The following is a 24,309-nucleotide window of genomic DNA, read 5'->3' as shown; positions in this document are numbered from 1 at the left end:
CCTGTAAAAGATGATGAAGCACAGAGACTGATGCCTAAAGCCGATGTCACATTAAGCAACTTCTAGTGGTTGGGTATGTCAGATTTGATGATCTCTTTGCCTGACCATGTCAATTTACACGAATGAAAATCACTGGGCATGTCACATTTAGTGAATGAGTGCTGACCTTCTAGCACAGTCAAGCTCACCCCCTTTTGTGACAACCAAAAGCTTACTACCCGATGGAACTGTGCTGTACAAAGGAAGTTCAGCTGCAATATAAGGCATTTTTAATTTTTTATTTTTTTCATTTATTTATTTTTTTGTTCTGGTATGCAAAACACGAGACATCATACAGGCAAGCTACCTTTCTGTTTATGAGGTCCAAAACACCCATGTTCCATATTCCTTGTCACTGCATTATGCGTGCTGTACTTCCAGATAAACATTCATTGGTTGTCAGCTCTCCTGAAGACAGAGTTTGCTCAACAACTAAAGATGAGTTGAAGCCCCTTTGATTGTGTCAGGGTGAGTCAACATGTAGTTGGAGTGATTCACTGGGCATGTCACATTACACAACTGGCTTTACGGGAGTGCACTGCCAACTGCCTCCAGCTCGCTATGAATATATAAATGAAGGTTGTGACTCAGCATTGCTGGTAAAGTCACATAATGCGACATGGGTTTAAGCCTTAGAATCACTGAAACAAAAACAAACAATGAACATATAGCTTAATAAAGGAAAGGACAACAAGTGGGTTAAGAACTTTGCTTTTTTCTTCATTGATGACTGGTTTTATGTAAATATTATTTTTTTTAACCTGGTGCTTGTTCCTGACTATAATTTTGGTTTTGCTAAGCAGTCCCTCTCATTTCATTGTCTATTTAGATAGATAGATAGATAGATAGATAGATAGATAGATAGATAGATAGATAGATAGATAGATAGATAGATAGATAGATAGATACTTTATTAATCCCAAGGGGAAATTCACATAATTCAGCATCAGTATACTGATACAAAAAACAATATTAAATTAAAGAGTGATAAAAATGCATGTAAAAACAGACAATAACTTTGAATAATATTAGCATTTACTCCCCGGGGTGGAATTGACAGTTCGCATAGTGTGGGGGAGGAACAATCTCCTCAGTCTGTCAGTGGAGCAAGACAGTGACAAAAGTCTGTCACTGAAGCTACTCCTCTGCCTGGAAATGACACTGTTCAGTGGATGCAGTGGATTCTTCATGATTGACAGGAGTTTGCTTAATGCCCGTCACTCTACTACAGATGTTAAACTGTCCAACTTTATTCCTACAATAGAGCCTGCCTTCCTAACAAGTTTGTCCAGGCGTGAGACATCCTTCTTCTTTATGCTGCCTCACCAGCACACCACCGCATAGAAGAGGGCACTCACCACAACCATCTGGTAGAATATCTGCAGCATCTTATTGCAGATGTTGAAGGATGCCAACCTTCTAAGGAAGTATAGTCGGCTCTGACCTTTCTTACACAGAGCATCAGTATTGGCAGACCTGTCCAATTTGTCATCCAGCTGCACTCCCAGGTATTTATAGGTCTGTACCCTCTGCACACAGTCACCTCTGATGATCACGGGGTCCATGAGGGGCCTGGGCCTCCTAAAATCCACCACCAGTTCCTTGGTCTTGCTGGTATTCAGGTGTAAATGGTTTGAGTCACACCATTTAACAAAGTCTTTGATTAGCTTCCTGTACTCCTCCTCCTGCCCACTCCTGATGAAGCCCACGATAGCAGTGTCTTCAGCAAACTTTTGCACGTGGCAGGACTCTGAGTTGTATTGGAAGTCTGATGTATATAGGCTGAACAGGATCGGAGAAAGCAAAGTCCTCCTGTGTTGCTGACCACAGTATCAGACCTGCAGTTCCCAAGACGCACATACTGAGGTCTCTCTGTAAGATAGTCCACGATCCATGCCACCAGGTGTGAGTCTACTCCTATCTTAGTCAGCTTGTCCCTAAGGAGCAGAGGTTGGATGGTGTTGAAGGCGCTAGAGAAGTCGAAAAACATTGGTGTAGCATATAGATGATGACATCCTCCGCTCCCACCTTCTCCTGGTATGCGAACTGCAGAGGGTCAAGGTCATGGCGGACCTGTGGCCTCAGGTGGTGAAGCAGCAGCCGCTCCATAGTCTTCATCACATGTGACGTCAGAGCAGCAGGCTGGAAGTTATTCAGCTCACTAGGATGTGATACCTTTGGGACCGGGGTGATACAAGATGTTTTCCAAAGCCTCGGGACTTTCCCCTGTTCCAGGCTCAGGATGAAGATGCGCTGTAGAGGACTCCCCAGTTCCAACGCACAGGCCTTCAGCAGTCGTGGCGATACTCCATCTGGATGCGCTGCTTTACTAGCACAAAGTCTCCTCAGCTCTCTGCTCACCTGTGCTGCTGTAATTGTGGGTGGGGATGTCTCATCTATGCTGGTATCAGCAGAAGGATGTTTGGAGGATACAGTACTCCAAGGTGAGAGTGAGTTATTATTATTATTTATGCAAACATAAAATGTTTTGTGCTTTTCTTAGTATGATACTTATGCTTTATAATTTTTTTTTATGGAACTTGTTATTTTTTAGTCCATTGGTAGGCGCATGTCCTGGAAGATGCACCAGGTAACACATTCCTTAAGCCCCAGCTGTTTGGAACTCAACTTTGAGTCAAGTTTGTTAATAAAATCTAAAACCTTTTACAAGTGCTTTTTCTTTTGTTCTCTACGGTTTAATGAATTTTTGACTAAGTTCTTTGTTTTGTGTATTAGACTTTTTTTTACACTATAGTTTTAATTCTACCATTGACCACTGCTTGTCTTAAAATAAAGATTTGATTTCTTGGTTTTAATGATCAATGTTTAAATTTAAGTGTCTGAGTCTCCTTGAAGTTATATATAAAAGTTAAATGTCATTTCTAGGGTTTTGATTCTTATCAAACATTTGTTTTTGTTTCAAGTTAGTTTTAAGGTCATTTTTTTGTGTGTGGGTGTGAGGCTTTGTTACCGTGATACAGTGGCCTTTTGTTAGGAGGTGTGGTCTTGGAAGTTGTGACCTTTGACTCACTAGTGCAATAATATAAAGGCTGGCACAGTGCACTACCTGGTCATCTGAGATTACAGAGAAAGCTGAGAGCTAGCGAGCATGTTTCTTCGACTTTACTTTACTAACCTTGGGATTTGAGTATTGACAACGAATTTTGGAATGGATGAAAGATAGGATCGCGAATACAAGCAGCTGAAATGAGTTTCCTCTGCAAGGTGTCTGGGCTTTCCCTTAAAGATAGGGTGAGAAGCTCAGTCATCCGGGAGGGGCTCAGAGTAGAGCCGCTGCTCCTCCGCATTGAGAGAAGTCAGATGAGGTGGCTCGGGCATCTGATCAGGATGCCTCCTGGACGCCTCCCTGGTGAGGTGTTCCGGGCATGTCCAACCAGGAGGAGGCCCCGGGGAAGACCCAGGACACGCTGGAGGGACTATGTCTCCTGGCTGGCCTGGGAACGCCTCCTGATTCCCCCGGAAGAGCTAGAAGAAGTGGCCGGGGAGAGGGAAGTCTGGGTATCTCTGCTTAAGCTGCTGCCCCCGCAACCTGATCTCGGATAAGCAGAAGAGGATGGATGGATGGATGGATGAAAGATAGGATGGATTTTTGCCTAGTTCTTTCATTTTTGCTCTTGTTTCCTGGTTTTTTGTAGGTAGTACACTGTTCCTTTAGCTACTTTTACCTCTATGGAATAACAATATCATCATGTGTGCTTGAGGCTTCTCTCAGTAACCTAAGAAGAGTACAGTCAACTAATGAAAAAAACCTTAATTACAAATGTCATGTTAGGGAAATTTTCAATTAAAGTTCAATGCACAAATAAACACATTACAAAATACATTTAATGATGAAATGTATTGTACAGGATATGCAGTTAATGATGGAAATCAATATTCATTCAATATTCATTTTATGTTTTGAAGAAAACATCATGAAGGTGTTGTCCATTTCTCTGTACACATTCTGACAACCTGTTGTGAAAATTCTGCATTGCTCAATGTAACATGTCAAGAGGAATGCCAGCGATTTCCTCTTCAATCCTCCTTTTTCGTTCAGTAATGGTTGCAGGACGTGTGCTGTACACTTGGCTTTTAAGATGTCCCCACAGAAAAAAAAATCACGAAAAGTGAGATCTGGGGATCTTGGAGGCCATGGAATGTCACCATTGCGTGAAATGACGTGCCTTCCAAACAATCGTTGAATAGCTGCCATCGATTGTTTGACAGTATGCAAAGTGGCTCCACCCGGGGACTTCTTTTTTAAGGTTGAACTCGCTTCTTCAAAATTATGCACCAATGTTGTAATCGCATGAGCAGACAGGACATGATTATGATGTCCTAACTGATAATGAGACTGAAATTCCCTTTGTGCAGCAGTCACACTATCACCATACTTATGAAAAGCTTTCACAGTGAATGCTTGTTTTGCACCATTCCACTCCATTATAACTAATGTCAAAGGGTTCTACACAAGGTTGCATTGGTCCCAAACAACTACTGACACCCCAGGGTCACCAACAAATAGTTCCAAAATTTCCCTTTTCCCTGTGTCACCACCAAAGAAAATTATTTTTAAAACTAATTATTTTGGCATTATGTCTTTAGTTTTGCACCATTTTATGCATTGTTTTCAGTCATATGCACTGCTGTTTTGAATGTTTTCATATTGCCACATCAATGACCATTGCAGTCACATGACTACCATCCATTGAACATGCGATGTTATTGAGATGCTATTATTTCATATGTGGCAGCACAGCAGTGTCCAAGTTTCTGGATAAATAAAAACTGCAGTGGCCTTAGTTTAGCTATTTACATCTGATTGTGGAGTTAAGATATTTGCATATTTTCTTGGTAATGATTTTGGTTGGCATTGTGAGTTTGGTATTTTGGTATTTTTGGCTTTTCTGGCTTAGAAAACCTACTGTTTTTTTACTTTTGCTTCTTTCTCTCTCGTATCTTGGTCTGTTAGACAGTAAGGCGTTAGGGACTTTCAAAACTCGACTTGATGTTTTCTTGGAGGAAGCAAGTGAATAGGAGAGCTTTGTTGGGCTGAATGGCCTGTTCTCGTCTAGATTGTTCTAATTGTTCTAATTGTTCTAATTGTCAGTTTTGTATTTGTGGCCTGCTAATCTACATCACTGACACTACACACTTCCTCAAGGTAGCACAGATGTTTCATGTATTTGTGAAATTTCAGCAACAGCACATCAGATTAAAAGAACAAGGCAGTAATTTGTTGAATCAGGAGTGCTAGTAATACGATGTAACAAATAAATGTTTTTTTGGATGGTCACCACAAACACCATAAATGTGCCTCAAAGAGATGTTCTCAAATGGTTAAACTAACACACTTTGGTAGATATAACAACATAGTTCTGTATCTACAAAGCTATATTCAGTGACTAATAGCACACCCAAATACATTTTAAATGTGGTTTTCAAGCTGTCATAAAAAATTGAAGAAACTGACCAAGCTGAAGTCAGAAACAGCAGTGGAAGACTCATAAAGCTGTCTGCCTCTAAGGAGCAGTACTTAAAGTTTACTTCCACCAACATCTAATGGAACCATCTCACATCAAACTTCATCTGTGTGAAAATTTCATGAAAGAAATGCACTTAAGAAGCCATTCTTGCAGAAAGGTGCCAAACTGAGCAGATTGCAGCACACAAAAGATCATAAAGCGTAGAGTGTTGACCAATGGAAGAAAGTCTTTATGGAGCAATGAGTCCAAATGTACAATGTTTGTTGACAAAAACATCAATATGTCAGAGGAAGACTCTGAAAGGTGCATTGACGGCTCTTTGCTGCCCTCTGTGATGCACAGTAGGTGTTTTGTCATGGTCTGTAGTCATAGTGGGTCTGCTGAGAAATGTAAGTAGATTTTGATTCATCACACTGTAGCTTTTGGTTAATTGGCAAGAACTTTACAGTTCAGCATGATAATGAAACCAAACACACAGCAAGCACTATTCAGGCCTACTTGGAGCAGATCTTGGCAGTTGGAGCACTGAAGAATTAGAAGCCTGAGGTTCACCTCAGAGGTCTTAAATGAAACGGTGTGTGATCACTTGGACTGAAAAAAAAGCAGCCTACGAAATACGAAGGAGAATTCTGGCAAATCCTGCATGAAGAATGTGTCACAGGAGTGCTTGAAAAAAGTACACACAGTAGCAGTATGCAAAATCAAATTGCTTCAATTTTGCAATCTAAGAGAGGCCACACAAAATGTTAGACCTTCCTGTTACTTTTTGTTTATTTATGTTTATTCTAATGGTGTAAGATGTTTTCTGGGCAAATAAGTAGTGCTCAGATAACTACCTCTTAAAATAAATTTCTTGGATTGCCTTCCACAGAGTACTGTGGATATGTGGTGATGTTGTGAAGCTGTTTGGTGGTCTCTACTCTACAAAAGATCTTGTGCCAAATCTTCACTTCCCCTCCATTATTTGCTGATTTGATAACAATATCATCCTCTTGGTGGATTAATTGAAGTACTTACAGTTCACCTTCAGGGTGGCTGAACTGTCATTTATTGAGATGAAAGGCAGCATTATGTACTTGGCTAGTGCATTAGTGCACTTAATGAAATCATTACCAGATACAACATAGCCTGCTTGTGGGCTCTGCAGACTCTTCTTGGGATTGATGAAGTTGATAATCTCAGTGAATACACCACAAAGGGTGAAAAATCAATGTTGATATACTTTTCTTATTTTTTTTTCAAGAGTGCTATTTAGCTGTAGAATATTTAATCCCACTTTCTTTGGTCTCTGTTCTGTTTGAAATATTCTTTGTTGCCAAAAATATTCCACATAATATTTTGCAGACAAATTAATTGCTGTGCAAGAAATGGACAGTGTCTGTTTGGTTCAACTATATGCAAATCATGCTCAATTATATGCAAATTATACTCATTAAAAAAGAAAGAAAAAAGACAATGTGAGCCAAAGGGGAACAAAAATAGTACATGAGGATGACCCCGGACAGAGGACACTGCTGCTTCTAGTCCACTGACTGAAATATAACAGCAGGTGCAGCAGATAAGAGCAGAAAGAAATTTGCACTGGCTACAAATTAATGGGAGCATTCAGTTACCATTATTTCTTTTTGTACTATAAAAATGCAAAGCCATATGCCACAGAGGTCATCGTGTCTTCACTTAATTATTGGTTGAGTCTTGCTGATCTGATTTTCAATGGGGAAAGGGCAATACAACATTTTATTCTGTTATTGTCCATCTTATGTATGCAGGGACAGTGTCAATTAGATAGTAGTGATGTATACATAGCCAGTAATATTTGAGGAATGATGCTATGAATTAATGAATGGGAAACATGACCCTAGAAGTACTGAACTATTGCATCTCTTATAACATTCTAATAGGTTTTGTTTAATATTGTAATATTGTTTAATGAACAGTTTGTGTGTGCTTTTGAAATATATCCTCCCTCATCTTTTGCTCTCTGCTTGTTTCATTCAAAATGCTTTGAAATGCAATCCTGCCCTCTCTCAAACTCCATCACACTGTGCAGAGAGACAAATCCCTGGCAGTTTTCAATCTGGTGATTTCGCTTCAATTGCTGGTAATCAGCTTGATTCTCTTCGCTTGGGAACCTCCTTCTCAAAAAGTAGATCAGGCAGAACACTCCAAAAATAGTGGATTTACAAATCATTTTATTCAAACCCACTTAGCATATGTCTAAATAAAACTCTAATGCTTTAAGCAAGAAGAAACAGTTTGCATTGTTTGTTTTATGAAGAGAGATGGTTATTGGGATGGCTGTACAAGATAATAAATAGATAAATCCCTCAATCTTAACAATTCTGTTTCCCTCCTGTGAATTCTGTTCCCGCAGTCTTAGAAATGATAAAATTCTGGAGTATAAGAGATCATTTTTACATTTAACAGTAAAATTGATTATTCGCAGGAAACAGACTAAATGAGATTACAATAGTTTAACCAGATTAAAATGAATGATTACAATTTCTACACTTATTGTATCAACTGTGAGTTTGTTTTCTTTCGTTTACTGTATGTGTTTCTCTTTCTTACTGTCTCGCACATTTGTCATTTATTTGCAACATCCACAACCAAGTGAATTTCCCATTGTGGGGTAATAAAGTAGAAAACATGGTGGCCCAACAGTTGGCACTGCTGCCTAGCAGCTCCAAGAGTTTACAGTATATCTCCATTCCAAATGCTCCTGTTTTCATCACACATAGACATATGTGTTAGCTTCATTGGCATGTCTAAAATACCGCCATGTTAGTACGTGAGTGTGTTGTTGTGTATATATTGTGGAGGACGGCCAGGGTCTACGCCCGGCCGGGACACCCCTTCGCTATATGTTCAGGGGGAGCAGCTATGAACTGTGTAATACCTCCCCCTGGACACTAGATGGAAGCCCCCACTGGGTTGGAACAGTGCCTCAGTTTCCCACAGGGCTCCATGGGAGATCTGTTGGGTCCCGCATTCACTACCAGGGGGGGCTGCAGCTGGGACTCCTGAGCCCTTATGGGCAGTGTATTCGCCACACCTGGAAGTGCAGCCGGAACTTGGTAGTCAACCACCTGGCGCACTTCAAGGTGGACTATAAAAGAGCCCAGCAGCCACCACTCAGGAGCCTGAGTCGGGAGGAGGAGGACTACGCTTGCCGGGAGGAGTGGTGGTGCAAAGGAGTGTGTTGTGATGGCTTTCTTTTGGGTGTGTTGTGCCTGTGGGGGTCATGGGGAAGACAGGTGAAGAAAAATAAAAGGTTTCTTGGTTTTATACGTGCCTCTGGTGTGAGTCTTTGTTGGGTCAGGCACCTATATAGCGCCTTTGTTACACTATGTATGCCATGTGATGAACTATCACTCCCTCCATTACTGATTCATGCCTTGTGTACACTGCTGCTTTAATGGGCTCTGGATCCTGAGATCCTAAAAAGAAAAGATGGATGAATCGGATTTAACCTTGGAAAGAAAATGGTTGGGCTGGCGCCCTGCCCAGGGTTTGCTTCCTGCCTTGCGCCCTGTGTTGGCTGGGATTGGCTCCAGCAGACCCCCGTGACCCTGTAGTTAGGATATAGTGGGTTGGATAATGGATGGATGGATGGAAGAAAATGGTTTCCTTTTGATAAGTTAGTGTGGTGAGCAAAATATTAAAGCTTAATTTGAAAATGAAGACTGATTGCTCAGTTTCAATGTTTTGCTTTAAATTTTTATATAATTATTGCTAATAGTGATTTGACATTTTTCATTTTATACAGTACGTACTGTTAAAATGGATTTTTGTTAATATCATCATTTTGTGGATTCTAGAACAATATTATAATTTACTGCACACACATGGATAGGAATAACTGTAATATTGTGCTGCCAGAAGAAAATTGGACTTTTTCTTTAATTCCACAAACTCTGCCACATGAAGCGTACTTACTATAGCTGCCTCTAGAAAATCATTGGTTTGCTTTTTTATTTCCCATGATGTCCATCACATTGAAAGGACATCATGGGAATATTTCTCAGCTATATGTGGTGTCAAGAATTTATTACAGAGTTGATATCAATTTCATGTTTCTATTTATGTCTGCACCCAGATTGAAATTCAATCACACAGCACACTCGCACAGACACCTACTGTATGCACCTTTTCTCACCCCTGCCTATTTTAACTCTGCTATCAATATGCCATTCTAGAGCCAGATTGACATAGCAGCTAAAGAATTTGGTTGGCAATTAATACAACGCAGGTTCACATCATGTTGTTCTGTGGTGATGTGCAAGTTAATGACATTCTTAGTTTTCAGACTGTAAATACACATTTCCTTACACATTTTGATACAATTTTTATAAAAGTAAAGTGCTGCCTGGCATGACAGAATTTGGTATAAGACCCAAAACAGAATGTGGTTGCATTCCCAATTTTTAACGAAAGGATAACATTTTAAAATGGAGGCCTTAAAAGCTTGCCATTGTGCATCCATTAATCACTTACTGCTCCAGAACACAAAGCGTTTGTTAAAGACTTGATACATAGCAGTAATTCATTAACAGATAATTGGCAGTACCTTTGTCAGTGTTGCTTTGTATATTGTATAACAATCAAAGAAAACATCTGTTAGTCACTTTGGACAAAAGTGCTTGCCAAAAAAATAAATATAAATGTAAAAATCTTTACTCTGTGATATTTTATATTGTCGGTTAATTTGTTGCTTAAGTTTAATTGTGGTATTTATTGTAATCTATGATTGTAAATTATTAGTTATTACATCTCTTCACTTGTGACAATCAACTTTTGCTACCTGTCCTATTATACTACAAACAGGCCCTAGCCCATTGTTACTCGATTGTGTTTACCTCTTTTGTAAGTCACTTTGGTTAAAAGTGTCTGCCAAGAAAATACGTGTAAATGTAAATCTGTTCATAGCTTATTACATAGCAGTACTAACTAAAACGTAGCCAATATTCTTAAGTGTTCCAAAATTGGACACCACAGACTTACCTATGTCTGTTCTTAATGCCTTTACTGATGGTGAGCATCACCACCTGCAGATTTTATTTATTATTCTTTTCTCCAGCCATCTGGAGTTTTTTTTTTGTTTTTTCTGTCCACCCTGGCCATCGGATCTTACTCCTTTTCTATGTTAACTAATGTTGTCTTATTTTAATTTCTTATTCTGTCTTTTATTTTTCCTTTCTTCATTATGTAAAACACTTTGAGCTACTTTTTGTATGAAAATGTGCTATATAAATAAATGTTGTTGTTGTTGTTATCACATATTTATGTGAACATGGCCAGCAGCTGCCATGTTTGTGTGACTGAGACTCTTATCAGTGTTAACTTTAACTGCTATGCTTTAAATAGAAAATTCTCCTCTACGGTAGGTGAAATTCACTGAAAGACATTTCATCTTACTTTTTTGTCAATTTGGTGGTAAAAATGTAGAAAAAAAATGTTGTAAAATATTATGGGTGATGTGGTTTTGCACTCCTGTATAATAAAAGGCCTCCCCTAAGCTGGTCACATACATAATTAGCCTTAGTTAATTTGACAAAATGGGTACAATGAGCATGTCAATAGCTTCTTTATTACTGCAGTCAGTGTGGCCAATTTCAGCTTTGGATTCATGTCTGCATCTTCCAGATCTCCATTCAGCCTAATTTATTTGTCCTATAAAATCATACATAGCATGGGCCATGAGTTCAATCGTATACAGCCTGGTGCCATACTGTTTTGTTGTTTATTGTTTAATGTGCACTCCTTATCATGTAAGTACAGTATATTGTACTATAAATTGGGTGTTACTGTTGTAACACCAAGACAAATTGGGCTGCCTTTTATTCATTTATACAGATAATTGATGGATGGGTGAAAAAAGAAGTTGTGTAAATCATAGTTTTACATCGATATTTTTAATGTGTATGTGGAGGCAAATATCTGCTTTGTGCAATAATTGAAATTTAGTGACAAACCTGGTGACAATATTTGGTTGCTTTGTGAAGTTTACATGTTGCTTCCTTGTGTGGTTTGTCTCCAGATGCTCTGGGTCGTGTCCTTCTCACTTTCTACCGACCTTAGGTTGATTGTCGGCGTTAGATTTGTCCACTGTCAGACTGTGTGTGTGTGCATGTGAATGTGGAAGTGTCCTGTGATGGACCGGAGTCCTACATGGTGGTGATTACTTCCTTATGACTAATAATGCTAGGATAGACTCACGCTTCTCAAATCCTGTCATTGAATGAAAGGGCTTATAAAATGGATAGAGGGAGGGAGGATAAAAAAGAGAACACTGACTCACTTCCCGTTTACAGTAATTAAATCATCTGCACCATCTTAATTCTATTGATTATATTAAGATGTGATAAATGCTTTCCTGCTGGAACAATATAAAGTCGCACTGTGTTTGAGAAAGATTTCCGTCATATATCATAGAGTGTTGTTTTTATCTCCCGTAAGGCTGTTTTATTCGCACTGTAGATATGTGTACATAGTTCGGAGACTATGACCTGCTCTGAATTATCCATCTATTGGCACAGCAATAGTAAAAATGTAATAAAAGTCAGGAGTTATTTCCAGCTTTTTAGCCTCCTGACATTTTGATGAAACATGTCTTTTTCTTGTTAAAACACCTTTATCTAACCCTTAGTCATTACTGTTCTTTGTTTTTTAATGCTAAATGCAAATATACTATAGATAAAAAAGAACACTATCTGGCAATTTAACAACAACAACAACAACATTTATTTATATAGCACATTTTCATACAAACAGTAGCTCAAAGTGCTTTACATATTAAAGAATAGAAAAATGAAAGACATAATTATAAAAAATAAATCAACATTAACATCGAGTAAGAGTAAGGTTCAATGGCCAGGGGACAGAAAAACAAAAACTCCAGACGGCTGGAGAAAAATAAAATCTGTAGGGATTCCAGACCATGATACCGCCCAGTCCCCTCTGGGCATTCTACCTAACATAAATGAAACAGTCCTCTTTGGATTTAGGGTTCTCACGGAAGGGCTTGATGATGATGATGGTCACGTAGACTTCTTCCTTTTAATCCGTCCATCATTGTTGGAGCATCATGAAGCTTTGAGTAGGTGGAGGTGGCGCAGGCCACCACCACAAAGAAACCGGAAAAAGAAACAGAAAAGAGAGTAGGGGTCAGTACCGATTTTAGAGCCACCATGAATAGTTGTTATGATGAATTGAACATACAGAGTATCAGGATTAAGTTAAATTACGATTAAAATGAAGTTATAAAAAGGCCATGTTAAAGTAATGTGTTTTCAGCAGTGTTTTAAAGTGCTCTACTGTATCAGCCTGGCGAATTCCTATTGGCAGGCTATTCCAGATTTTAGGTGCATAGCAGCAGAAGGCCGCCTCACCACTTCTTTTAAGTTTTGTTCTTGGAATTCTAAGGAGACACTCATTTGAGGATCTGAGGTTACGATTTGGAATATAAGGTGTCAGACATTCCGATATATAAGATGGGCGAGATTATTTAAGGCTTTATAAACCATAAGCAGAATTTTAAAGTCAATTCTGAATGACACAGGTAACCAGTGTAGTGACATCAAAACTGGAGTAATGTGTTCTGATTTTCTTTTCCTAGTTAGGATTCTAGCAGCTGCATTCTGCACTAGTTGCAAACGATTTATATCTTTTTTGGGTAGTCCTGAGAGGAGTGCGTTACAGTAATCTAGTCGACTGAAAACAAACGCGTGAATTAATTTCTCAGCATCTTTCAGTGATAAAAGAGGTCTAACTTTACTTATGTTTCTTAAGTGAAAAAATGCTGTCCTAATGATCTGATTAATATGTGATTTTATATTGAATTTTATTTATTTATTTATATTTTATATTGAATTTAATAATGGTGCTTATTAATAGCTCAAATTATTATAATTAGCAGGCCATTTACTATATTTAATTCTAAACTGCTTCACATTGTTGTTAGGGTGGCACAGTGGCACAGTGGTAGCGCTGCTGCCTTGCAGTTAGGAGACCCGGATTCGCTTTCTGGGTCCTCCCTGCGTGGAGTTTGCATGTTCTCCCCGTGTTTGCGTGCGTTTTCTCCGGGTGCTCCACTTTCCTCCCACAGTCCAAAGACATGCAGGTTAGGTGGATTGGCGATCCTAAATTGTCCTTGTTGTGTGGGTGTGTGTGTGCCCTGCGGTGGGCTGGCGCCCTGCCCGGGGTTTGTTTCCAGTAGACCCCCATGACCCTGTGGTTAGGATATAGCGGATTGGATAATGGATGGATAGACATTGTTGTTAACAATTAACAACATGCACCACGTTTTCCTGGCATACATCATACTTATTTAAATAAAACAGAATAAAATTATGTAAGGAAAGAACTGCAATCGAGTATAGAGCAACAGGGTTGAGCCATTGTGTTTTAAGAGATGATCATAATCAGAAGGTGACCTTTTCTCTTCATACCCTGCTTCAGTAATTGAGTGTGTCTGAGTCACCCTGGACTGTTTATATTCAGCCATTGCTTCTGACCCAAGGGACCTTATTGATCCACATCTGGCTTTCTGCCAATATACTTTTGTATTATTTCAGTACCTTTTGTTTCCCATATATACAGTATATACAGTATGAGTATATTGTTTAATATATATTTTCATTTTTACTTACTCAGTTCAGATTAATAATTAAATTACATTTTTGATGAATTATCTTGAAGTCTGTTTGAGCCAGAGGGCTTTGAGTCATTTCTGCATGGATCGTGTCCTAGCCCATGATGTGGCATATTACAGTTAATCATTATACTCAGCACGGTATCAGTTTCACTTTTAATTTATGTACGGCATATTTTAGATAAGGAGTAATATTAGTTTAAAGCTACTTTTTTTATACCAGACTATACTTTTGGTGTTTTATCCACATAAATCACATTTTCCACAGTAGATATCTGAAACATTTAAAATATTTAAGAGTTGGTTTATAATTTTAGTCAATCTACAATTTCTGTGTGTTTGTTTAAAAATAATGGAAGTACATTATTTTTCTTTGTGTATGCCATCCTTTCATTTTTCAGATACTGTAAATAGAATAGTAAAGTTAACTGTTATTTGGCCGACCTTGGCAGTTTACAGAAGTAAAGAACTGATTCCATGGAAAAGAAGTACAATTTATGATTTAGGATCATTTATATTATTTCTGTTTCTTCTCTTTTCAACGTCCCATCAACACGGGGCACAAGATAAGGAGCCACTCCATATCAAGGTCCTTTTAATTTAACAAAGTGAAATGTGATGTTAATACAATGGCCAGTATGGCCACCTCATAGCTCCAGAGTTCTGATTTTGAATCTTCATGCACTACCAGTATGGAGTTTGCATGTTCTTGGTTTATGTACAGAGCATTTTCAAGAGGTGCTCCAGTTTTATTCCCGCATCTCAAACATATGCAGACTTGGTTAAATGGTAAATTGAGATTGGTGAGTAAGGCTGCATGTGTGAGTGAACACTGCAATGTTTTGGCTCCCAGTCTAGGGCTTGTTCCAGGATATTAGTATAATCATTTTACCAAGTGTTGTTGGGACAGCCCCCATAACTCTGAAATAGATTACAAAGACTTGGTATTAGGTGTATGAATGGAAAAGTTTGTTGGTTAAGATTTGCACTTCAAGTTGTTCCATTACACTCTGAAAATATTTAATGTGTTGTCTGTTCTTAACATTTTCAGCCTCCTTATTTGTCATTTTATTTCATAATATATATCATTCCATTACTTTAGAATAACAGCAGTTATAAATAACTTGATATGCCTCCACATTTACTTGCAAAAATACAGCAAGACCCAACCCAATTTATATAACATATTTTAAATGGGCTACAAAGAGATTTGCAGTCTCTATATCCTATTGTTTTAAGATCAGCGTTTGTTGGTGTAATAATTAAATAAAGTAGTTATGAAATCCTGACACAACCATTTTTGCCTAAGTACATTTAAAAATTTCTAAAAAGCTGTTGGGGTAATAAAGAAAGGCATCAATAAAGAAAAGTTCTTAAATTAGTATGTATTCTTTTCTGTTTCCAAAATTGTGGCAGCCGTCCTCCGTAGACACTCTCCAAGAGAAAGAAAAGCACCAGTGAAAGCATCCAGTGTTCATCAGAAAAACAACAATGACCCAGAAAAGCCTTGAGCATCCATTGAGGTGAGCTGCTTAATTACGTTCATTATTTAGCTGTGCTTACTGTACATTATACTGTATAATCTGATTATCAGCCATTGGTAGGCACCAGGACTAGCATACTAACCTCACCACTCTGTACATTTATGTTGCTTTTCTTTGTTTTTAAAAGCATTATAATTACACAATCTTTTAAAATGTTTGTACATGTTGTCAGTTGTACCCAGGTAGGTTCACTGCTTATGCCCAACTTGGGGGCACTACTGGACAGTAGTGGAGTCAGTTAGGACTTAAAACTAGAAACAAACAGCATTTAAAGTGCATGGTGCTTTTGTTCTTTCCTAGAGAGATTCTTTGCTCAATCAGTTTAAAATGTCACATTTAGTGTTAGGCCGACATCTTTACCCAAGGTGCTTTGTAAGATTTGGATACATTACAATTATTTGGAGTATGGCAGGTTACAGTAAGTCTCAATGTAATCAGAGATAAGGAATGAATCTGCAGACTTGCAGTTCAACCAATAGGACCATAAAAAAGGTCCCTGCTTGCAGAGGATGTTTATAAATAAAATTATTAGTATGGTATACTAGTTAGTGTGGCTGCCGCACAGATAATCTTTGGGTATTCTAGTTTTCTCCCATTGCCCAAAGAAGCCCCACATGTTGTTTTAATTTTGTCAGTTTAAACCAAAACCATAATGTCCCAGTATGAGAAGATGTGAGTGTGTGTATGATTTTGGTTTAGCATGGACTGTTGTCCCATCCTGGCTTGGTCCTACTTTAACCTTAATGCTTCAAGAATTCCTTTGGCTCCCAGAGAAGAGCAAGGTTCAATGACAAATAAATGATTGTTAGTATAACCATACCGACTACCACTCTGTTGACAAGGCTGTTATTTTACATATAGTTTAGTTGTATTTTTGTCATCAATACTGTTACATTGTTTCTACTGCTTGTTAGATAGTCTCATAAAATAATGAGTATGGTTGATTTATAAATTATGATAGTATAGTACAGTATACAAGTAGGTTCAGCCAAGTAGTTTATTTTGTGTAGTATGTCTCTCCATTATAAAATAAAATCTTGAAACAAGATTATTGCCAAGAGATTTTTTCAAGTCTCGCCCTCCTATCAGACATTTTCGACTATGCCCACGCTCCTCTCACCTCTCATTTGTATGAATGCTTTTGTCAGACACAGCTCCTAAATCCTCCCGAAGGGTTATCAACAGAAGAAAAGAGTACATGGGCCATCCTAGCATCGAGAAACGAAGAAGTCAGACAAATTAAAGTGAAAATTGTTGACCGGTTACACGGCAAATTGGTTAAATGCGTATCAATAGACTATGCTGAAACAGTTGGTGTTGATGGTGCAGAAGAGGAAAACATCAACTTACAATATCCCGTAAAATATCTATAACCGTTAACCGGACAAATTACTGAAAGAAGGATGTATCGTAATATTATTGCATAATTTATGTCTGAGTGATGGGCTATGCAACAGGACAAGATTAGTTGTATTCAAAATTTGTCAAACAATTCTGACGTAAAATTTCAACAGGCGACAAAAAAGGTAATGTAGTACATCTTTCGCAGATAACATTAGACACCAAAGGAGATCTTGATATGCCATTCGTATTAAAATGTTTACAGTTTCCTGTTAGAATAGCTTTTGCTATGACAATTAACAAACCACAGGGACAAACATTCGAAAAATCGGTTTACTTATTAGAGAGAAAGGGACAATATTCACTCACGGGCAGTTATACGTTGCGTTGTCACAATGTAAGTCCAAACACGGAGTCAAAATTCAATGTGATATCGATGAAAAGTTAATTCAAAGTTTTACAGCAAAAGTGTAAGTTTAAAAAGTATTTTAATTTCAAAGCCAAACAGAATGACAAAGTATAATTCAATGAATACTTCTAACACAACATGAAGCATAATTTTCTTTCAATTTATTACATTTTACTATTTTTTATTATGGTTAATTACTCACTGTAATGTAGAATAGTTATTTCTATTATGCATATGTAACAATTCCCATTGAAAATAAAATCTGTTTAAATTATACATCCACTTCTCCATACATGAGCGGCAGATCTGCGAAAAGGCTAACGTGTAGCGCCCGCCTAGGGGTTGAAGAGCGAAGCGAGCACGGGGCAAAGCCCTCTAGTTTAATTAGAAAATCTTACTTTAGTTATTTTATTAGATACTTTGATATTTAGACATTTTTTGCAAAAATCAATGCTGTTTCCCAGCATCACAGCATCTGTTTCTTGTTCTCTTCTTCTATGTATATAGGGTGTCTGAAAAATGTATTAATATATTAATGGAGCAAGCAAACATATTGTAGAGTGGCAGGGATTAGCCATTAACAACCATCACTGTTCCACAACTATTACCTCTGTTACTATGGACTACAGCGTTACCCTACACACTGCTATGTAATGTGAACTTTAAGCTTATTAAAACATGCACTGCCCTTTGCTTAGTTCAACAAAGGTCAATGTTTGGTTAATATTCATGGAGTTATTTAAAAATTATCAAATTAATTGTGTATACATTTTCAAACACCTTGGACTGTTTAATGTTCTTTAAATCTACCTTGTTATCATGTTCTGCTTTGTTTTGTATTCTAGTTTGTTAGGTAAATGGCTTTACAATGGTGTTGGCTGTGAATGGAGCTATATACAACACAGTTTCAATGAATGATAGCTTTGTAATTGTACTTCCCCATGCCCTACTCCTGCAGCTGGTTCCTGTTGCATAAAAATAAGGAAAACTGGCATTTTTCTTATTTCCTTTGGGACTTTGATAAATTAGACATGGCTTGTTTAGGTGCAAAGCAGTAACAACAACATCAACAATCTCAATAACAATATCATTATTAGGATAGCATGCTGGTGCAATGTTTTGCACTACCCTTTCATTGCTCCAGGTCCTGGCCCAGGCACTTGTCTGTGTGGGTATTTTTCAGGTTCTTTCATGTCTGGTCAAGCTTTTTTCAGGTCCTTCCAAAAATGCTCTGGTTAGGTCAATCAGGACCTGTAAACAGCTCCTGTGTGGACGTGAGGATGTGCCCTGCAATGTGCTGTCATTCCATCCAGGTTTTAGTCCAGCCTTGCACCCAGTGTTATCGGATAGTCTTTATTTCCCTGTGACCCTGTACTGGAATAAGTAGGTGAAGAAAATGAATAAGGATACAATTATTATTATTGTGTAACACAAGTGCAGCATACTGTATACGAGGAAGTCATCTGAATTTAACTGTGAAACTGAACCACTGATATTCTGCATAACAGGGAGGGGCTTAAGGCAATAAAGCAGAGAGTTTGTTCATTTTTTTGGACCTCATTGATTGACTAGTTGATAGGGAACATTGCCTGTCATTATTGAGGAACTGTAGAGACATGTAGACTGCATGGGAACAATCTTAAATCACATGGGCGAATCTAATAAATCAGTCATATTTAATGAATTTCATGTAGCACTTTTCATAATGATCATTATCACAAGATATTTTACAAAGTAAACAATAATTCAGTGGAAAGCACCATGAGTAAACAAGGCACACTATATATAATTAAATAATATACTGTAGCATAGGATTGAGAAATGAATCTTGTTTTAAAAGCCCAGGCTGAGAAGCATTCTATACACTACATGCCACTTTCATCATTTTTCAATCAATCAATCAATCAACATTTATTTATATAGCACATATTCATACAAAAAAATGTAGCTGAAAGTGCTTTACAAAATGAATAGAAAAATAGAAGACACAATAAAAAATAAACATAAGTCAACATTAATTAACATAGAATAAGTAAGGTCCGATGGCCAGGGTGGACAGAAAAACAAAAAATTTCAAAGGCTGGAGAAAAAAAATAAAATCTGTAGGGATTCCAGACCATGAGACCGCCCAGTCCCCTCTGGGCAATCTACCTAACATAAGTCAAACAGTCCTCTTTGGATTTAGGGTTTTCATGGGAGGACTTGATGATGATGGTCACGTAGACTTCTGGCTTTCAGTCCATCAATGTTGGAGCATCATGAAGCTTTGAGTAGGTGGTGGTGGCGCAGGCCACCACACAAAAAACCGGAAAAAGAAACAGAAGAGAGTTGGGGTCAGTATGGATTTTAGAGCCATCATGAACAGTTATTATGATGACTTGAACATACAGAGTATCAGGATTAAGTTAAAGTGAAGTTATAAAAAGCCATGTTTAATGTGTTTTCAGCAGTGTAAGTGCTCTACTGTATCAGCCTGGCGAATTCCTATTGGCAGGTTATTCAGATTTTAGGTGCATAGCAGCAGACGGCCGCCTCACCACTTCTTTTAAGTTTTGTTCTTGGAATTCTAAGGAGACACTCATTTGAAGATCTAAGGTTACGATTTGGAATATAACGTCTCAGGCATTCCGATTATTTAAGGCTTTATAAACCATAAGCAGTATTGTATTTTTGTAGTGAATGTTTTAAGATCTTATAAACACAATTTGCAAAACATCATGCTCTATGACACACTACTGGGTCTCTTAATAATGAATATTAAACAGCAATCTCGATGATACCCCATACAACATTTTTTCTGTCTTAGTACACCTTGTTTTCTTAAAGCAGGCTGTCACTGAAAGAGAAATGACACAAAGTGCCACTATTTGCTCACAAAAAACAGCCATCCATAAGGCAAACTAACAAAAAAGTGTTCTGAATTACTGTAGCAACATTCCAATAATAATAACATTAGAATTTCACAGATGTTTGTAATGATGAGTCTGCCATCTGCTGGAGATACTAGGAAGTATAGCTCCAAACTGTTAGGACCAGTGACTCACAAAACTTATTTTACTTACAAAACTAAAATCATAAAATATGCACATCCTACCTGCAAAAATAAGTGCTGAAACATAAATCTTTACTTACACATCTTTTATTATTGACTTTTTTTTTTTTATCTTAAATGTACTCTGTAGTTTATCAGTAAGTTTTCGCAGGCCGCCTTTTGAAACAACATAAATGTAATAAATATAGTCATTACATTCTTTATATTATGTAAGTGGCTTACCTAAAAAGCAGGGTCCATTCTTCTAAACATTATGCATTATGTAACCACATAAATTATACTCCACAAAAACGTCTTTATTTGCTTATGTGTTCATCTTTCTTGTTTGTTATAGGTATACAGTATTCCCAAGACATGCATTCCTCCTTGAAAAAAACTGCAACTGTCTTCCTCACTCCACAGCGAAAAGCATCGGAAACATTTGTTAATTTATGTTCTCCTCAACATTGCATCCCTAGTGTCTGCCCAGTTCAGTAAGCTTTTAAACTGGTAGCGGTGGGACTGCTCATTATCCTGATCTCTTTTTTTTAACTGACTGGTATATGTTTTTATTTTACTTGTATAATTTGCAGGCTAATGATGTGGTATACTACAGTTTCAACATGTTTGCAGTAAACTCCAAAGGTTACAGTATATGTTTGTTGTACTTTGTAACATATTCTTGTAAATTGTTGTAAAATTCCAATTAGGATGATATTCTTGACTTATACTAAACCTTTTGTGGTATTTCCTGGGTAAATAATTAAACTACACCCAACTAAGATGTAATCATTCTTACAAATTTACATTTTTTTTCACAAGTGGGTAACATACTGTACTGAATAAAATATATATGTTTTTGTTACATAGTGGTGGGAAAGGCACAATATGCTAATCGCTTGACAAACTAATAATGTATTTATTGAATGTAATACAGGAAATGCAAACACTTTGTCCACTGAGTGGATTTCTACATGCTTGTATATATTAGATTTACTCCTAATAATTTCTGTGTAACAACCCCCTGTAGTCAAATGCATTAGCAGCCTGCCAGTCAAAAGGAATATTAGCTTGGTTCTGCTAGATGAGCACTTTCTGTTCACAATTAGGGAGTTAGGACAACATCATGAGTTTGAATGATGGCTTGGAAGCAGTTTGCTTAAGGGCAGCCTCTAAAATTAATCCTTTTGTTTCAGCACCATCAGAAGGTTTCGAATTCAGTGATGGAGACTCTATCAGTAATCAGCATATTCTCGATTTGAATACAAACTGACATGTACCTCAGTCCAAGGGTCTGAAGTCAAAGTATCATTATAAGCTAATGCAATGTTCCTTAAGCTTTGTCCTTAAGTCTTTGATAAGGCCAATTTATTTCATGGTCATAACTACGAACTCCAGCATGGACTTACAGCAGGGAGACGTTTAAATCAAATTCTTTAATTTTGATGCTTTGGTCCAGTAATGTTATACAACAGCAGCAAGTCGTAAGAGAAAAGAGTGTAAGAGGAAGGTCATATAACAGTCCCACCACCTTACAGTCCCATAACCTTGTTATGTTTGTAGTTGACTGAATTGGGGTGACGGAAATGCCAACAAGCCTTTGAGTTTGACATCAGAATACTGAGACCTAGGGAGGAACAATAGTCAAAGCATTAAAAGTAAAGCCAGAAAGAAAAAGTCTGACAAAAGTTTAAAACCCTAAAAAGTCTTTCTTAATTTTTTTTTTTGTTTTGTTTTTGTTTTTGCAGTCTTTTCTAAAATATTTCAGATCTCTGCTTAAGGTAAAAAGTCACATAGTTAGTCATGGTTGCCTTGATGTCACAGATCACAAGACATGTATATTACATGTCTCGAAAGCACACAGCGTCATAGACCAGACACACAAAATGGGGCTCCTAAGTAATATAGAAACACCAAAGTGTAATTGTACTTCCCCCAGGGGCAATTTTAAGGAAAAAAGGGACCAGAGGATTGGACATAACTTGAAAACCCTAGCCAAGTTGGAAAGCAAAAAGTCCGATCTAAAAACCTAAACTACATTTCAAAAATTCAAAGCGCACAGTTATTTTTTACTATAAAGTCAAAACAACAACACAAATGGTAAAGTTTTAAGTCATTTTTTATCAATTTTAAAGGAAAGTAACAATGACAAAAATGGCTCCACCTTATCGAAACAAACATGGTGCCATGAAAGATATACAAATATTTCAACCCCATTAAGTATATTTCTTTGACAAAAATAATTGCTAAAATTAAATTAAACATGCTTCAAAAGCCCATCTTGGGAAGTAAAAGGACCAGAGATAACTTGAAAGAGGGTCGGGAAAAAATAAAAATAAACCCAGATCATAACAAATGGCATCCATGAAGAAACAAACACAAAAATGACACACAATGATGTCACCTAATTGGCAATAAAACTGTTAATCACAAAAATAGCTGACTTCACAGCAAGTTTCTTTGCTTCTTTCACTCTGTTGCAGTTAATGTCAGTGTGAGGTTCAAATTTTGGTAGTTATCTGAAAGAAACCCCATCACACTGGTGTCATAACCAGAAGAAGTTAGATGGGTAGCAGCATGTAAGCACTAATACAGAAGAAGGGACTTTAGCTGAGGAACATGCAATAACTCTCATTATGAGCCTAATGCAAGTGGAGTGACATGTTGAGTGGCACACTGGCAGCTTAATCCTGCTTGAACATATAGCACAAGGGGTTTATCTTTTTAATGTATATGTTATGTGTGTGTGTGTTTTTTTAATCACATTTTACACCAGTATATGGCAGGGCATGGAAACATACTGTATGTTAATAGATTAACAATTAATTTTGTTGAAATTATCCTAGAAATAACTGATTTATTTCTCAGTAGGATTTTGAATGTACATTAAGTGTAAGAAACATGGCACTAAATCAGCGTGATTGCACAATAAATAAGAAATTTTACTTTTAATTTCTTGTTGGATCTAATTCTTGTTTTTTAAAATAATTTGACATTAAAAAGAAAAAAACAATCTTAGTTTAAAGTTACCATTTACTTTTATTTGAACAGGTTGCAAATTATGATGTCAATAAGTTTTATTTACATTTTGTACACTGTGCACTAATATACTTTCAGGACTACTTGAATTCATCTTGACAAACTTGGTCATACATTGCTGAATATGACGATTGTCTGTGCTGTGCAGTGGTTTGTGTTACGGCCTCAAATCTCCAGAGCCCTGAGCTCAAATGCCAGCCCAGGCACTGATTTCTTGTCCCATCTCTGTTTGGGTTTTCTCAAGGTAAATCAGTTTTCCTAATAGATAGATAGATAGATAGATAGATAGATAGATAGATAGATAGATAGATAGATAGATAGATAGATAGATAGATAGATAGATAGATAGATAGATAGATAGGTACTTTATTCATCCCAAGGGGAAATTTACATACTCCAGCAGCAGCATACTGATAAAAAACAATATTAAATTAAAGAGTGATAAAAATGCAGGTAAAACAGACAATAACTTTGTATAATGTTAACGTTTAACCCCCCGGATGGAATTGAAGAGTCACATAGTGTTGGGAAGGAACGATCTCCTCAGTCTGTCAGTGGAGCAGGACGGTGACAGCAGTCTGTCTCTAAAGCTGCTCCTCTGTCTGGAGATAATCCTGTTCAGTGGATGCAATGGATTCTCCATTATTGACAGGAGGTTGCTTAGCACCTGTCGCTCTGCCACGGATGTCAAACTGTCCAGCTCCATGCCTACAATAGAGCCTGCCTTCCTCACCAGTTTGTCCAGGCATGAGGCATCCCTCTTC

The 24,309-nt window shown here is 37.5% G+C and overlaps 1 protein-coding gene across 3 annotated transcripts in view; it reads left to right on the top strand.

Moving 5' to 3' along the window:
• rbbp8l (retinoblastoma binding protein 8-like) overlaps window positions 1–23,458 on the top strand; it is an 83,902-nt gene extending 60,444 nt beyond the window's left edge. For all 3 annotated transcript variants that reach the window (XM_039735272.1, XM_039735270.1, XM_039735271.1), the window contains exons 14-15: window positions 15,598–15,704; window positions 20,862–23,458. In XM_039735272.1, coding sequence (XP_039591206.1) covers window positions 15,598–15,692 — 95 coding nt within the window. In that variant the 3' untranslated portion in view covers window positions 15,693–15,704; window positions 20,862–23,458. The remainder of the gene's footprint in view (window positions 1–15,597; window positions 15,705–20,861) is intronic.
• Window positions 23,459–24,309: the final 851 nt, after the last annotated feature.

Source organism: Polypterus senegalus, chromosome 14 (assembly GCF_016835505.1).
Source record: "Polypterus senegalus isolate Bchr_013 chromosome 14, ASM1683550v1, whole genome shotgun sequence".
In the NCBI taxonomy this organism is placed as follows: domain Eukaryota; kingdom Metazoa; phylum Chordata; class Cladistia; order Polypteriformes; family Polypteridae; genus Polypterus; species Polypterus senegalus.
Note: the sequence above shows the minus strand (reverse complement) of the source record. Positions and strands in the feature narration are given on the sequence as shown.